This window comes from Zootermopsis nevadensis, unplaced genomic scaffold (assembly GCF_977971745.1).
Source record: "Zootermopsis nevadensis isolate Lab colony 2312 unplaced genomic scaffold, Znev_1.0 Znev_ptg000294l, whole genome shotgun sequence".
NCBI classification, from domain to species: domain Eukaryota; kingdom Metazoa; phylum Arthropoda; class Insecta; order Blattodea; family Termopsidae; genus Zootermopsis; species Zootermopsis nevadensis.
Window position 1 is genome coordinate 18390 of NW_028259419.1, and position 16904 is coordinate 35293.

The window sequence follows — 16904 nt, forward strand, 5'->3', positions numbered from 1 at the left end:
AACATTACAATACAAAAACAAACAAAAATAAACTAAATATATAAATGTACAGTGTTAATTTATTACAAAATAATAATAATAAGTAAATGAATTAAATATACCTAAGTCATGTAATTCAATTAATAATACTAAATAAATGAATTGAATTGAACGCAACTACTATTAGTACAAGCAGTATTAGAACTGACAGCCAGATTCCTCTGAACCCTAAAATGCACCACACCAATACCTAATGATTTATACAATTGTTGCACAAAATTCAAAGTGAGAGCAATATGAGGATGGCTGTTTTTTGAATTGTAGTGCCATGTAGTGTAGCACAAGTTTATCAACATTACAGAGGTCACTGCCGTGAGAATGTCTAACCCTACTTTTAAAACAATATTATCATATTTAACTATATTACTTCATAATGAATAAGCTTATAAGAGTTAATTGTTCCAATTGCAACACCAACAAATAAAACAGGAGCTGACTCCTACCTATAACCTACCTCGACTTTTCACCAGCTGACAGGATTGGTGACTGCCTGAGCATATTAACATCATGCCAACCTTTCATCGTGCGGTCCAATACAAGTTGCTCCAGAGAACTTGTGTTCGTACCTTCCAAACACATGACTGAATGTCTCACGTTGTAGATCAGATGGCAACATTGGCTGGGTGGCCGATCACAATATGCATTGCTTGATTAAACTAAATTACTAGTTATTTAATGCATATATAACAGAAGCACTAAAATATAAATAAGCACATTTGGAGACAGTATGTTTCTCCAAAACACTGGTGACTGCCTACACGTTCACACTGTCACAGCCCAGAAAACCACCATGAATAGACATGTGATTATGAAGTGTTTTGTGACCATTTTTCTCATGTATATGAATTACGATATGTCGCAGACCTCAAGCTTTCCAACATACCACAGCACCACCAACAGCACATGAAAACAGTTTTGAGGTCTCCGCCCCTCTCTCCAATTAAAACCATTCTTGCCCGCTGCGAGCATGGCCTACTTGCAGACATAGGTCGATATCTGCACACACTGCACATTTAATCCTAAGTCCTGTAATATCATCCTGACAAGAAGTACAATTGTATTTTGCATATAAATCTGAAATGCAAGAACAATTATATATCACTTTACCTTATCTGCAAATACATATATTAATTCTAAATTCTGACGAAAACGTATCCGCCATGTTGTGACGTCACAGCCAAAGCCCACTAAACGCGAATGCCTGATCGGTAACACCAGTACCGTATGCACACTGGTGAGAAGCCTTTGAATGCAATGTGTGTAATGCAAAGTTCTCACGCAGCGCATCGTACAACACACATGGAAATGAAACAGTACAAATGTGATAATGCGATGTTTGCAACAAGAACTTTTCAAGGAATGATGATTTGAAGAAACATTATAGCACTCATACTGAAGTGAAGATTTACAAATGTGAAGTATGCAATAAACATTTCTCCCAGAAAGAAAATCTTGTGATACACAGTTTTATCCATACAGGTAAAAAGCCTTACACTTGTGAAGGCTATAATAGAAGTTTTTCTCAGGGTGGACATCTCAACGCGGACAAACGCATACACAAACGGGAAGAAACCGTATAATTGTGATAGGTGCAAAAAGTAGTTTCCAGTGCGAGAAAAACTGATAAGGCATTATCGTATCCACACGGGGAGAAACCATAGGGTTGTGTTGTATGCGAATGAAGCTTCACAGAACTTGTCAACCTTAAGAGTCATCTTTCTCACGTGCATACTAGAGAAATACCAAGTAGTGGAGAAGTGAATAATTTAAACTTCAAGGACTTTGTTTATGTTGTAAATATTACCCGTGAGATTTTTGCTACAATGTGGCAAGTCAGTGTTTGGAAAATAGCTTATTTTCTGTGTGTTTATTGATTTTATGTTTTCTGATATTATCTTCGATATGGATTCTTTCCAGAGTCTATTCATATGTAATCCATGTTGAGTAAAGTGGTCTCTATCTAAATTCTTCTCTACTACATATACATAGTCATACATTTTCAATTTCTTGAGTAGTTTCCTATTAAATATTTATACTTCATTGTTTATACAGGAAGCTGTGTCTAGATCATGTCTCTGGGGTGCACTCAATATTACAATATTTGTATGACCTCTACTTTGTACGAAATTAGAAATACTCGTAAGTCCCTTGGATGATTCATTTTTGCTAATATCGTTAGTACCTCCCCACACCACGATTACATCATTCTTGGTCAGTGTTGCAATTTCTTTCTTTGCCATATTAGTGATAGATTCTAATTTCGAACCTGGTATCACTAGGCCTGAGACATCAAAATGTTCGTTCAGGTTATGAGATACTTCTGCGGCACATCCTCTCGCGTGACTATCTCCAATGATAAGCACTTTATGTTTACTTCTCGTTTTGGTCTTGATTTTCCTGTCATCAGTCCTGTGCATAATTTCCATTCTTTGCTCTAATGATATGTTCTGTAGTTGATTGAGGTTATGCAATAGTTTATATCGGTTTACAATGGTTGGTATTGGCTGAACATTGTTTACCTCTGGCTCTGGTTACTCTCACTGCCATACAAACTAGCTAACACTTTAATGAAGTTCCGTATTTTTTATAGCATAACTATCGGAAGACTGATAACATTATTACTCGTGTTGTCACTTATCAGAGATCACAGAAACTATTTGCGCTGTAAATTATCAGCATAACATCAGGTGAACACAGTATATTGTCACCAAACCTGAGGAGTCATATAAATTCATTATTTAATTCCCCTCAATCCTGTAACTCTGAAATATACCTTTGCAAACTCTCCCTCACTGACACCATCTCTATAAAATATTATCCTGTTTGGCAAATAACGTGTGACGTCACGGAAGTACAACGGCTGGTCCCTAATAATAGCTTCCAAGTCTTGAATGATCTCAACTTTCGGAGGCTGCAGTCTAATCTTAATGTTGTATTTGAATAATGCTTTTGGATCATGACTGGCACACACCTGCAAAAGGTACAGAAAAGTTGATTAGATTAAAATAAGAGAATTTCTACAGATATCACAGCAAGACCCCCTGATGATCTAACAAAGTATAACATCTACTGCACACTTGTTTCTTGCATCATCAAATTAAAAAGAAAAGTTTGGGTCTGAAATGAAGTTCCATCTCATAACCAAGGTTATGTTTACATCCTGGCTAGTTTGGCCTACCTCGTCAGGAATTATGAATGGAGCAATGGTGCAATGACCATCAAGAACATGGAGGAAAGCCTATCATAGTGACCTTTTGGTATCAATTTCAATTCTATTTTGGATAACCTATCTTCATTCACTATACTGCAAAACCATTTATCAGTATTTGGTTTTAAATCTTCTTGTAATTTATCAATTTTACACTGACAACATATTCTCCGTATAGTTTACACATACGAAACATCCATAAAGTTGCATGCAGTGCATTATCATCACAATGAGTCTACATGCGCAGCATGGCTGAACGTCAGTTTCATTTCTAATCCACTACACTTGAGTATCAAGTGTGTCACACGAGACAAGACAGCACACATTCTGTGCAACATCAAGGAATATTTATGATCATTTTTAAATAACCTAGCCTTCAAGTTAAAGTTTGCACCATCAAGGAGCATAACAAAATAATCTCTGATCTTCAAACTTTATTTTTGGATAATATACACAAATAAACATCAACATTAACATAGAAAAATAACATTACTGCAAATTAAGTGGCCAAGTAACCATTTAAATGCCAACACATGGCGTTAAAAGATAAAATGTGTAATGATAAACAGATAAATGCATATTATATTCAAATATTTTAAAATACATTGGAGCAGCATTCGATATATTTCTGTCCTAGTTCTTTAAGAGGTTCGCTAACTCTGTTTCCAAGAAGATACTCATATTTCTGCTGAACTAAGAGTTGCATATAAGATTCTTTTTTAAAGGGAAAGGGAATTTTATGCTTGTCCGCTTGCTTACATTTCTTTCGCAGTGACTTCCCTAACAACTTAAAAATTTTATCCACAAAAATGAGCCAAAGTTTTATTCACAGGGAAAACTCTTTATTTTTGATAACCAATCAAAAGGTCAATGCCCATATAAGTCTGATGAATTCAATTCAAGAAAAGAATGCAGACTGTATATGCACATACTTACAGCAACAACAGAGGGTATATCTTTTTGATCAGGTGAAGGATGAGTCACATCAGCTCCAACTATCATTACAGGAGATTCAAAGAATGGCGGCCTGAGAACAAAGGAACACTCTATCACTCGTTATCAAAAAAAATAATACTAGTTTTAATCATAAAGCCAGCTGTAAGCTGCCACTACAGCACACTTAATTTTTGTTACATAAACAAAGGTAATCTCTGTAAGACTTGAGGTTCTCACAGCGGTGAGTATGAAGATTTCCGTCTTCTGGGTTGTTGCGCTGTGTAGTCTGGTTGATGTTAACCAACGTTTCAGAGGTCATACTGCCTCCGTCATCAGATCGCCCTGATGACGGAGGCAGTATGACCTCTGAAACGTTGGTTAACATCGACCAGACTACACAGCGCAATAACCCAGAAGACGGATATCTTCAAAGGTAATCTCAATGCTATTATATGGACACATGTTAACACACATTACTGGGGAGGCTCTGTTACTTCATGCGCTGAGTTTAAAAATACAAGACTCCAAATAAATATTATGTTGCAGATATCTAAATGCTGTTGCCACTTACACAGGTGTTTGTAAAAGGGATGGCAATTCATGGCACACTGTGTGGTAAAGGCAGCACAAAGCACAACCACCTCAAATCAGACTGTTCATCCAGAATAAATAATGAATCAAGGTTATCAAATTGGAAGGCCTATGCTAAAAATCTTGTATTTAAAAACTTCAATGTGCTACCTGTGGAAGGAGACCTGCGTCATGTATTAAGACAATAATGTTCGGCCACACACTTCTAACAGTGAAGATTATTACACTTAATGTGGCACTACATGATTCTCATTTGTTTCCAAAGCTTTCAAGGGTATGACATGTATTTGGATGACGATCTTCACGTATAAGAGCAGCACTTCAGAATGTAATAAGTGGAGGCTATAAACAGGTACTTTCCACTTATATAAAGTACTTGAAGGGAAGTTATGGCACTGAAAGAGGGTACTCGAAGGCAATAAAGTGGCACTGGAAAGCAGTAATGACTAACAAAGTGATGAGAGATATTGTGCACAAATTAAATGAACAGCCCAGGGTCTGATACACACCTCAGAGACGGCATTGATCAAATAATGAGTGGCAGAAAGAAGACAAAGTACTCAGTGCAAAATTTGTAATACTACCACATATGGACTGTCTTGGGATTGAAACTGGACTTTCATGTTAAAAAGCCTTCTGTTCACAAGGTAGAAATCATTTTAAAATTTAACTAAAATCAACTATTTATGCCCAAAAACATTACTACATCTCTCCAGAGAAGAAATACATGAGCTCATGTCCAAGTTTCCTTAAAAAAGTTTTACTCACATTTGCAGCAGAGCAGGTGGCTCACTTTGTATTTTACGTTAAAAATAGCCTACAGAACACTTCCGAATCATTTTCCAACCCACAATCATCCCACCACTTGACACTACATAATCTATGCAGTTGCGAAAGTATCAAAAAGGGAAAGTTGACTCAAGTATTTAATTGGAAATTGGAAATAAACAGTACAATATCTTTTCGTGTGGTAAATACAGTGTAATTTCAAAACATTACTCAGAATGTAGTTAATGTTCAGTTTCAGATATTTACTTCAGTGAGAAAGGAAAATTAACTGCACGTTTATGAGAAAGTACAACAAATAGAACTAAATCTTATGGTTGTAGTTATGGATCCCTTAGGTTAAATATCATGTAAATATGTAATAATATGCTAAAAGTTACTTCAAAAATGAGACTTACCTTGACACAGATGAAAGTGTGTGATTCACTCCATTCAGTTTTAAATTGACTTTCAGAAGAATTTTGGAACATGTAGCTTCATTCATACGTTGCATTGTTATTGACTTTATACATTGAGTTAAGACTCCAACATTCAGTTCTGCAATTTGCTTGGCTACAACACAGTTGAAAACAAATGTTAATTCATACAACAAAACAAGAAGACCACAAAAATTATAATAAAATAGAGAACACATTTCTTAATTAGAACTTCCTAGGTGAAAGTTATTTACATGGCAAGATTTCTGCAATGTCATTAAAGTTCTACCAGACTATACAGCACAACATCCTGTACGACAGTAATCTTTATGTTCATATGTCAACAATTCCAAACTTTGAGGTTATATCAGGCAAAATTAAAATATTCAAAATGTGTACCAGCCAAAATTATATACATACACGGAACACTAAAGCGTATAATTATTAATTCAGTTCCTGCTAGCCTCACCATACAGACCAAAACATTTGAACAGACAAAAGTTAATCAAAGAACCTCTTATTTAAACAAGGGTGGAAGAGTGCTTTATTCATACAATAGACCTCTTACCATAACTGTTTTTCACATTTCGAATCACAACAACAATCAGATCAACTCTCTGTTTCATTGAAGTGAAGAATTCCTGCAATTCAGATGTGTCCCTCGCTAGAAACCGCAAACTTCGTGATTGCAATGGACGTGCAATATTCATCCCAAAATTCTTCCCTGTTTTCTGCATTAATTCTCCAAAACGCCTGCAAATTTTAATTTTAAATATACAAAACCATTAATGAAATGGAAAGAATATGATAAGTGACTGTAGACTCAGTGGTAGTATTACATAAACAGAAGACAATAACTAGTTTTCCAACTGAATAGTCACTCTTTAATGATAATTATTAATCATTCTATTCTTGGAACAGTGTATTTCAAGTCATCTGATTTAACATCATCTGTGCTATTTTAGTCTACTTCCCTCTCTGGAAAGATTTTCATGAAACTAAAATGAAGTGCATGCCATTAAAGGACACCCCACCTACTTCTTAATTTCCTACTATCAGTAACAACGTCTGAAGCTGGGGTGACACAAACACCTCATATGCAGGCACTTCAAATAATTTGTGCCATTTAATTTTTAAAAAGTATTACTTCCATTAAGGCATGTTTCTTTGATGTTCAACAATACCAGGTAAGTTTCGCAATATATATATTTGTTTTGATGGCTATCAGTTGATTAACTAGTGGAGATGAGCATGAGCATGTTTTACTCATTTGTTATTTATTTAATGATGCTTTGTGCTGTGAGGAGTTCCAATTAGAAACAGATAAACATTTTACTCAATTATTTTCCTTATAAAATTAGTTGATTTGACATTGTTATTATCCACTCACTTAAAAAGTACATAAATATTACATGGTAACTATTTTATCATAATGCAGGGTGATACAATAATTTATTTATATTTATTTATTTATTATAGTGTTCTGTCTGACGACAGGTCCATATGAACAGGATCCTTCCATCCTTTTCTCGGACTGGGACCTGTTCATATACGTTCTTGGCAGATGATCCAGAAGTGGTTTGCCATTGCCTTCTTCTGTCTGTGAATGGAGTAATTGTTGGGATGCCACGGAGGAAGACTCCGTGTTGCCTAGACCACGGCCTTGCCCAACACACATTATAAATTCGGGCACCGCCGGGAATCGAACCCGAGACTCCAGGATTAATAATACCAAAAATGAATGTGTGATATATAATACATATCAGCAGGCTGCAAGCTGAGAACTATATGATTTCATTCTAATTTGCATTCAACCTATTTAGAGCAAGGGGTGGTGACTTTCTCTGGAACAAGATACAACTTATATTAGACCAACGCTGATATTTTTATGTCCCATTGTTTGCAATGGGCTACTCTCCCAATTTTTAATTTACAGTAATGCTAAAATCGTGATACAGAACAAGAATTTTTAAGGAAATCAGGCTTCATAAATTCTTCCAAAAACTTCTTATTAAACAGGCTTCTACCTAATACATGTAAGTTCTGTAATAAAATAAAACATGTGAATTATAAGTTGACGGTGAGTCAGATGGCTCTTCAAGTACTGTATTAAGACAAAATTTAAAAAATCATTAGATGAAAAGTATTGATTTGTCTATAAACTATTATCATCATACTCATCTACTGATATTACAACAAAGCTTTCTCACCTCAATCTTATGTATCACATTATATTTCATAATTCTCTGCTAAAATCAAAGCAATAAAATTGCCATCACATTTGGTTAATACTCACCCGAGTGCATCTTCTTTTACATAACTGTCTAAGTTGAGAATTATCCAAGATTTCAAATTACCGCTGATAACAAAATTTGATGCTCTCCACACACCACTCCTTGGTATTGTAGGAGATCTCTGATTCTGAAAATAACAATTCTATTTAAGTCCATTTTATGTACTCTATGTTAAAAAACACAACTGTACAAAACTGAACTAGAAAGATGTGAAATGACATAGTCAAGGCCTAATCTAAGGTACTATCCCTGTATCTGCCTGGAGGGACTGAGGAAAACTACAAAAAACCCAGTCAGGATAGGCAGTCTCCAGGCCAAGATTTTAACATGGGGCCTCCCAAATAAAAAATAGGATTGTTAACCACTTGGCAATGATTTTCATTTTAAACACTATCACTGTATGTTTTTAAATATGTAACGTATCTCATCTACGTATTTAAAAATGAAAATTTGTAATGCAGGATCCAACAAAATATTTTTAAAATTTTATTATAACCTACTGATAGCAAACTATTCTACAATAATAATCAAAATTACACAGTGACCTTCTGTTTCACATATTTTATATTTTGTAAAATGGAAGCCTGAAGATGGTCTATTATACTGAAACATGTTGTTCAAAAACATACATCTGTGATATTAACTGAATTATTATTGTTGTATGTGATGAAAGACTACAAGTTACATTAAACATATTTGTGTAATGAACCCCCCCAAAAATAAAATGCTTGAATATAATATGTCCTTGAAAAATGAACAATGTTTACAAGGACATCCACTATATGAAGTTTCAATTAATGTACTCACTTCATATTCCAACTTCGGAGCATCCAGAATCCGAGCACTTACTTCTTCAAACTTTCCTCCAACAGAGAGACCAAATTCTCTGACACATGGGTCTTCATTGAATCTCACTGACCTCAACTGAAATAAAACCAAAACACACTCAAATATGGACAACAACAAATTATGCATAATTTTGAGGATGTCAAAGATACATACATTACTTAAGTATGTACTCAATCGAAGCAACCCACAATACTTTTGTATATAAAACACAACAACCACATATTACACTACATTCAATATGTGTGTGAAACCAACAAAGTTAAGTAGCATTTGAGGTTTTCACAGCGGTGAGTCTGAAAATGGCTGTCTTCTGGGTTGTTGCACCATGTAGTCTGGTAGAAGTTTACTGACATTTCAGAGGTCCTTGCTTCTTCCATCATCCAGACTACACAGTCGAACAACCCAGAAGACAGCCATCTTAAAATATAAAGTTGTTAAAATACTAATATTGTACTTCATCACATAATTCAAATTCTCATTTTATGTTAAAGCAACACCAAAATTGAAAAGTAATACTCTTTGCAAGACACAAAGGTTACAAAAGTGTACTCTACACCACACACTGCTTAACATTATCCCCTTAATCATATATAGGAATAGTAATTGATCCTTCCATTTGCTATCACTATTCTTTTCACACACTCACATATTTATCCTCTTAATCTGCAAAAGTGATACAGTTACAGATTACACCACAGAAATGCAATACTTAATTTTTAGAGAGCTCACTAATTCACTTCCATCCACAGAACATACTTTCTTCTGATGTTACTATAACAACAAAGTAACTTAATACATTATGCTGGGTTGAGTCCAAACATTCATAACGTTCGTAATATTCATTACGAGAACTTGAGATGTATGAATATGAAATGGCCTCTAATCATAATTCACTCCATGACAAATTATGATCAGCTCCTTCTCAACATATATGGCAGAACATAAAAGTTCATACAATAAGAGATACACGGAACCATGATCGTTGCGGAAAAACATGCCAGACAGATGCCTACAAATTAAATTTCAAGGACAAGATTAGGTTTGGGTTAGACCATGGACTGAAGCTTGGTGAGAGAGCCCAAGGGGGAGTACACCCCCACAGGTTCTCCACACCTTTCCTGCTGATTAGATGTGTGAGCACACATAATGTCCAGATCTGGGGTACCAAAAAGCCACACGCTATTTATCCAGAACAATGGTTTATGGTCAGATCTTTTTTTGCATAAAGCACAATTACAGGCATCATGTATCTCATCATATTGCAATAGTGGTTAATGCCACAACTGTCAGAAGATTTTCCATAACAGGATTCCTAGTTCCGGCAGGATTGCGTACTGCAACTCTGGCGTTTGGAAGTCGGTGGCTACCTTTATGAAAACCTGCCTTGCACGTGGCCTCCGAGAACCCCTGACCTGACACTAATGGGGTTATGCAAAGGATGCAGTTTACTAACCTCCTCTGCCACAACATACTTCATGAATTAAATACACATATCCAGGCTTCAGTGCAAATTGTGACACCTTGGACAAAGTGACGCAAGAACTTTAAATAATTCTTTTATGTTTGCCATGTGGTGAATGGCTCTCATATCGTAAACCTCTACCTTGATGCAAACTAGAAGGTTACCTTTTTCATCTGTACGTCGTTTCATTGTACTGTCACTTGTAGTATTTGTTCAATAAATTTATGAAATGGTGTCCAACATTGAAACAGTCCAACGTAGGTAAGAAAATACTGGCACAATGAATGTGTTTTGTGCTGCTCATTAAACAACACTTTTTTAATTGCACAGTTTATATAGAGAATATACTGCTGAATGAGAAGATAAAAAATTTTGAATTGTGAAGGATGTGGAAGTAACCAGTCATGGCCTTGTTTTAAAACATTATCCCAGCACTTACCTGCAGAAGTTGAAGAGAATTACTAAAATCTCAAACCACAATAGCTAGGCCTTGGACCAAGAACCTCCGAAATATTCAGCAGAAGTACTAATCACCCAATTGTGACGTCTGGTGCGTGAGTTTCATTTTATGAACATGATAACTAAATGTGTGTTCAAGTCATGTACAAAGCAAAAATTCAGAATGCAAGACAGTGGGACAGGAAAGCCTCTTTACCAACTGTTAAAATAGATGTATAAACTTCCAAGTAAACTCTTTCAGCTTTCTTTACAATTTCTAGTCCTTTGACTGTGATGTCTTCAGCCTCTCCAAGTCCTAACCCAATTATATAGAACATATCCGAACAACACAATTTTTAGATTCCCTACTACCTATAACTTCATTGATGCCACATTGGACATTTTGAAAGTTCTTGCTAGTTTGGCAATGTAGCAACCATAGATAACTACCTGCTCGCAACTTGTAGCGGTTAAACAAGCGATATAGGAATATTTATGATTGGCCGAGATGCTTACATGTGAACCAAGTGTGATAATCTGTGAACTCATTTTGAAATCTCAGTTTTAGTGTAATTATTACGTGGTATGTTTGGTATGGAGAGATTAGGATTGTACTGGTGATTCAAACATGTTTATCTCGGATGTTGTAGGAAGCAGTAAAGAAGAATTGCACAATGTAATTGTATATGATTTACGACATATAGGAGTGAAGTATAGAATTAAAAAGTCGGCCTGTAAGAATTCACAGGTGAGATGCCACTTAGAGACGTTGGGTTGGTTATGAGATTGCCATGCATTTCCAGTCTCGAATAAGTTAATAATAATTTTTACCATATTTTCAGCATCTTAAACACGGCAGTACAGACACGAAAGTATTTAAGGTGCCACTTCATCACCTTGTCCATGAAGTTGTATTCCTAAATTCTGGAACAGGTATTGAAGTCCCATGTTTTGTTGCAAGGGCCTGTTCATATATAAAACAGCACATACAAACTGAAGGAATTTTTCGAAAATCAGGCTCAACTTCTCGACAGAGAGAATTGAAGGTATGATATATCTAGAAAACTACAGTATCAATTTAGCAAGGACATTTACTGACATTTTATCATAATGCTAATGTTTCTGGACTTCCTTTGTTGACAGTTTGAAGGTTGTGTAGATAAATGGGAAGAATCATTTAACCTTCATCTAAAACTTTCAGTATTTTTGACGTTGGCACATAGATATCATTGTACTTTGCCTACTTTTACTTTATAATAAAGTGTTGAATAATATTTGAGTGATCCATCTAACAGTAAAATTATATATACTATGCAAAATAAAATAATTAGAATTATGGTTGGTACCAAATCAAGGAATTTGTATAGAAGCCTACTTCTGAAAGTATAAATTTACGTCGTCCTTCTGAATATATATTTTCATTAATCATCTTCATCATAAATAACCGGGAACATTTCCAGACAAATTCAGTTAAACACAAGGAATAAGGACTATGCTGGCATCAAAATCTTCATCATTCTATGACCTAGTCTCAAAATGTGTATTGGATAAAAAGGAGAAATGTAAAGTAACACTAAAAAGATTCTTAAATACCTTTTATTGTTTCGATGAATTCCTACAGTTAAAATAAGACTCATAATCCTTTTAGAGGCTACTATACTTACTTACATAATATAAATTGTCATTAGTAGCATAACCGTTGTGTTGCAATGGATCTAGTGTAATATTTTACATTTTCATGATGAATCTTTATCATTTGTGAATCCTAATTGATATATAAAATTATACTCATCTGTATGTTTCGTACTTATGAATTATTTCTCATCCTATAGTCTGACTAACTTTGGATTCATACCATATTTAGTTTCTTCAAAATTATTTGTTCTTAAACTATGAGTGCATGTACTACACAAAACGTGTATTTGTCAATAGTAAGGGTGCATTTTTTCAGTCTTACATGTCTGATAAGAATTTTAAGTTTTCAGCAATATAAAGTAATAATTATGGCACATTACATCCATTAGCTCATTTGAATTTTGTGCAGGCATCCGTGGAATGTGGCAAGATGTTTGGGCCTGAACACCATGTAATTGATGTAGCAAACATTTTGAAAATGTTTTTTAGGGAGCTACCTGAGCCACTTATACCACATGCATACCATGAAGTACTGCTGAGGTGAGTGATCTGCAAGTTGAAGTTATTTCACTGATTGTAATCTTTTTATTGGTTTATGAATTTGCCTGAATTCATAGAATACAACTTACTACATGTTCCTGAGTCCTTCCTGAGAAGCCAATGGTTACTCAGCCAAAAATTCCCAACATTTAATGGAACCTGAAGTTTCATTACCACGTTAACTTGAGCCTGCCACTGGACCCTATCCTGAGGCAGATGAGTCCAGTCCATACCAGCCCATCCTATTTCTCTAAGATTGATTTTAGTATTATCCTCCCACCAACGTCTAGGTCTTCCTAGTGGCCTCTTTCCTTCTGGTTTGCCCACCAAAACCCTGTATAGAGTCCTCTTCTGTCTCATGTGGGCTGCATGTCATGCCCATTTCATCCTCGTTGACTTGATCAAGTCTGATTATATTTGGCTAGGAGTATAACTTATGAAGCTCCTCATTATGCAACTTTCTCCAGTCCCCTAGTAATTCACCCCTTTTGGGTTAAATATTATTCTAAGCACCCTGTTCTCAGACACCCTCAGTCTGTGCTCCTCCCTTTGTGTCAGAGACCAAGTTCTACACCCATACAAAACTACTGGCAAAATTATAATTTTGTTTATATCAATATTTACATTTTTAGACAGCAGATGAGAAGATAAGAAGTTCTAAATTTGGAAATAATACATCAAATTTTTAATCAAAATTTCACTATTCATCTGTTAAGCCTAAATTAACAGGTATAAAAATCCATTAGAGTGTGCATTTGAATGTGAATGTGGCTTTTGGGAACTATGAAAAATAAAGGGTTTGAAATTTGTCTTTTTAAGACTGATCTGTACTAATACTTTGTATTACACTTTTTGCAGGTGTTTGCTGTTACAGGATAATAAAACAGAAGGAATACTTTTAACATGTCTGCTGATACCAACTGTACACATAAACACACTGGCATATTTGATGCAGGTGAGAATATAACATTAATTTTGGGATTTGTATGATTTCTCTTTCAGTTGAACTTGTTAATTCTAATCCTTCTGTCATGTACTACCACTGCCATCAACAGTAGCAGCACAAACTTGGTATGAAAACAACATTTGCACTAAGTAGGACTTGAGGTTTTAATGGTACTGTTCAGTGTAGAGTGCTGAAGTTTTAAAGGTAAAAGTTCTTTGGAAAGAATGCAAATTAAATTCTGGTAATTGTGTAGGAAAATGGAAATAACATTTTAATCACATGAATTATTTTGGTTTGATTCTGTGGGGCGGTCAAGGCCTGTAATAGGCTATAGAACCCTTGATGATGATGATGATGATAACGGTTCCTGATAGATCATTACAATTTGATATTTATTTATCATGTTTTAAATACAACTACAGAATTTGTTTCTTAATTTGTAACACTATGTTCAATAATATCTTTATAAAGTAACAGAGATTCATGTTCCACACAAATTTTGCCTCCTGAATGATTTTTATATATAGAATAAGTTTTAGGAATAAATTACGGGGAATGTTTTTAGACCTACGAAGCAAAAAAAGAAGGTCTTGAAATGCAGCCAATCTTTATATGCTGAAATTAAAAAAACATACAATTTTTATTTTTATGTATCATAGTAAGCTGTCCCACTACACGCCATGTAAGCACATTGGGGGAGTGGAGGTAGAGCTCCTACTCTTTCTTGACCTCGGTACTAGATGTGGATTACGTATCATACTTCTTAATAATTAAGTCATGCATCAAACATAAAATAACATTAGCACTAAATCTGGCATTTTTGTTATGGATTTTACTGGTTCAGGCATTTGTAACATTTGTCTGAGATGTGACTGTATCTTCTGTTGTATTTTATTACAGTTCCTCCAAGAGGTAGCATTTCATTCTGACACAAACAAGGTGGATGTGACAAATTTGGCACTCATAATTGCTCCTTCAGTTATGCCTGTAGAAGAGAAGATAGTTGTCTATGGCACATCAAGGCTCAGTCATCACGTAGAAGTTGTTGAAGTGTGTAACCAAATGTCTTCCTGAAGCAGAATTCTTTAACTTTTGTAGTATATTTTTTAATAATAATTAGGTTGGCAACCAGTTGTTCCAAATAGTACTGGACTACAAAGGATAAAATATTTTGTGAAGTTGGTCATGATTAATGCTTAAGGTGTTCTCATTTCTCTTGCAGTTCACTTGTTGCAACTCTTGTTATAACATTTATTTAAACTGAGTATCATTGACGGGGTATAAATTCTTGTTCAGCGTGTGTGGTCGTCACTTTACACAGCACATTTTCACCCTCAGATACTTCTGTAGCTTTCTGAATGCTGGCCAGTGACAGTTGGTCTTTGGCTGATTGCTACCATTTAATTCTGATATGGGCCTAGAATGACTTACGCTAAATATGACCAGTAAATGCTGCTGTAATGATTTATGATCGCATAAGTGCTTTCGGTTGTGGCTTCATGTCTGAATGATGAAGGCTACAGTGTTGTTAAACAGCCTACTATGTAGTGGTTGTCATTATGAGTTAATGTAGTTTAGTGTATGTTGAATTACTTTTTCTTTATTGCTGTTATTATTATAAGAATAATGTAAGTTAAATGTGGTTCTGTTAGAAAGTGTTGGAGAAAATTATGTGTTTAGTTGTTTGGGGCAAGTGAAGCAGGCATTCAGAATTGAATGTGTTTATGTGTTGTATGTACATATTACTGACATTTGACTATTACATCAAATTTTTTAAAACTGAGCTTCTGAATATTGCTGACCTCTTTTTGTGGAGATTTTTAAATTTAAATAAGAATTGAACTTATAAAGATTCATAAGTGGTTGCCGCTGGCTCACATATTTAACTTATTACAGATAATTGGCAAAAATGTTTCCCAGATCACTGATATTTTTGAAGGAGTATAAAGGAACTTCTAATTTATCTGTACTGAAAATGTTTAGTAGTTTTCATGATCTGTGGCAATATGAACATTACATTACACAGCACTAAAATTTATCACGTATTTTTGTATGTAGCTGCTGATAAGTAATGCTGATAAAATTGGAAATCTTCCGGAGAGCATATGTGAAAGATTGGCAGCAAACAACTCTGTCCCTTCCTTGTCCAATGATGAGCAAGATGGTGATTCATCCAGGCAGAGCAAGAAAAAGAAGAAAAAGCAAAGTGGATCAAAAACACGTGTGTTTGTTACTTGTTAACTTCTGTATACATTTAGATATGATGTTAGCTGTATGACTGCAGACTCAGCAAAATGAAAAAAAAGAGCATAAAAGTAGTATAATGTTTTTGCCACAAAATAACACACTTGCAAAGTAGGCCATTCATATACAGAATTTGCTTGACAGGTAATGATTATTGCCATCTTTAGGTACGAGGGTCGCTCATTAAGTAATGCCCCACATTTTTTTTCTCAGCCAATAATGAAGATAGAAAAGTGTACTTTTACATGCTTGAGATTTGATGTTTCCCGCGTTCGTGTACGGAGTTTCAAATGATTCCAACCGATAGCGGAGCTGTAGTGAACTGTTAAAATGGCGTCTGTGAACGACTCTCGTTACAAGCAACGAGCTGTAATTGAATTCCTTGTTGCTGAAAAAGAAACGGTGGTGAACATTCATAAACGTTTGTGTGCTGTGTATGGAAGCTGTGCAGTCGATAGGAGCACCGTTGGTCGCTGGGCTAAGAGAGTTAAAGCTTCAGGAAGTGAAGAAACCGAGCTCC

At 35.1% G+C, this 16904-nt stretch overlaps 2 protein-coding genes across 2 annotated transcripts; one reads left to right on the top strand and one right to left on the bottom strand.

Annotated features, from left to right (window-relative positions):
* Positions 1 to 855: 855 nt before the first annotated feature.
* Positions 856 to 11357, bottom strand: LOC147870384 (protein argonaute-2-like). Its single transcript, XM_087342288.1, has 9 exons — positions 11237 to 11357; positions 11021 to 11049; positions 9078 to 9194; positions 8273 to 8397; positions 6545 to 6729; positions 5959 to 6112; positions 4184 to 4274; positions 2813 to 3010; positions 856 to 1113 (listed from the first exon to the last, which is right to left on the bottom strand). Exons 1-9 carry the CDS (start codon positions 11355 to 11357, stop codon positions 1012 to 1014), a joined length of 1122 nt encoding a protein of 373 aa, XP_087198414.1. The 3' UTR covers positions 856 to 1011.
* Positions 11039 to 16539, top strand: LOC147870385 (inactive Rho GTPase-activating protein 11B-like). The gene is made up of 6 exons (XM_087342289.1): positions 11039 to 11767; positions 11862 to 12065; positions 13064 to 13194; positions 14053 to 14149; positions 15041 to 15190; positions 16199 to 16539. The coding sequence occupies exons 1-6, from the start codon at positions 11648 to 11650 to the stop codon at positions 16379 to 16381; spliced, it is 885 nt and encodes a 294-aa protein (XP_087198415.1). The 5' UTR covers positions 11039 to 11647; the 3' UTR covers positions 16382 to 16539.
* Positions 16540 to 16904: the final 365 nt, after the last annotated feature.

Coding starts and splice junctions, on each gene's coding strand:
- LOC147870384 (XM_087342288.1), bottom strand. CDS start 11,357: ATGTTCTATATAATTGGGTTAGGACTTGGAGAGGCTGAAGACATCACA. Junction 11,050..11,236: donor TACATCTATTTTAACAGTTG/GTAAAGAGGCTT, acceptor TTGTGGTTTGAG/ATTTTAGTAATTCTCTTCAA. Junction 9,195..11,020: donor ATTCTCTTCAACTTCTGCAG/GTAAGTGCTGGG, acceptor GTTTTATTTCAG/TTGAGGTCAGTGAGATTCAA.
- LOC147870385 (XM_087342289.1), top strand. CDS start 11,648: ATGTTTATCTCGGATGTTGTAGGAAGCAGTAAAGAAGAATTGCACAAT. Junction 13,195..14,052: donor TACCATGAAGTACTGCTGAG/GTGAGTGATCTG, acceptor CACTTTTTGCAG/GTGTTTGCTGTTACAGGATA. Junction 14,150..15,040: donor CACTGGCATATTTGATGCAG/GTGAGAATATAA, acceptor ATTTTATTACAG/TTCCTCCAAGAGGTAGCATT.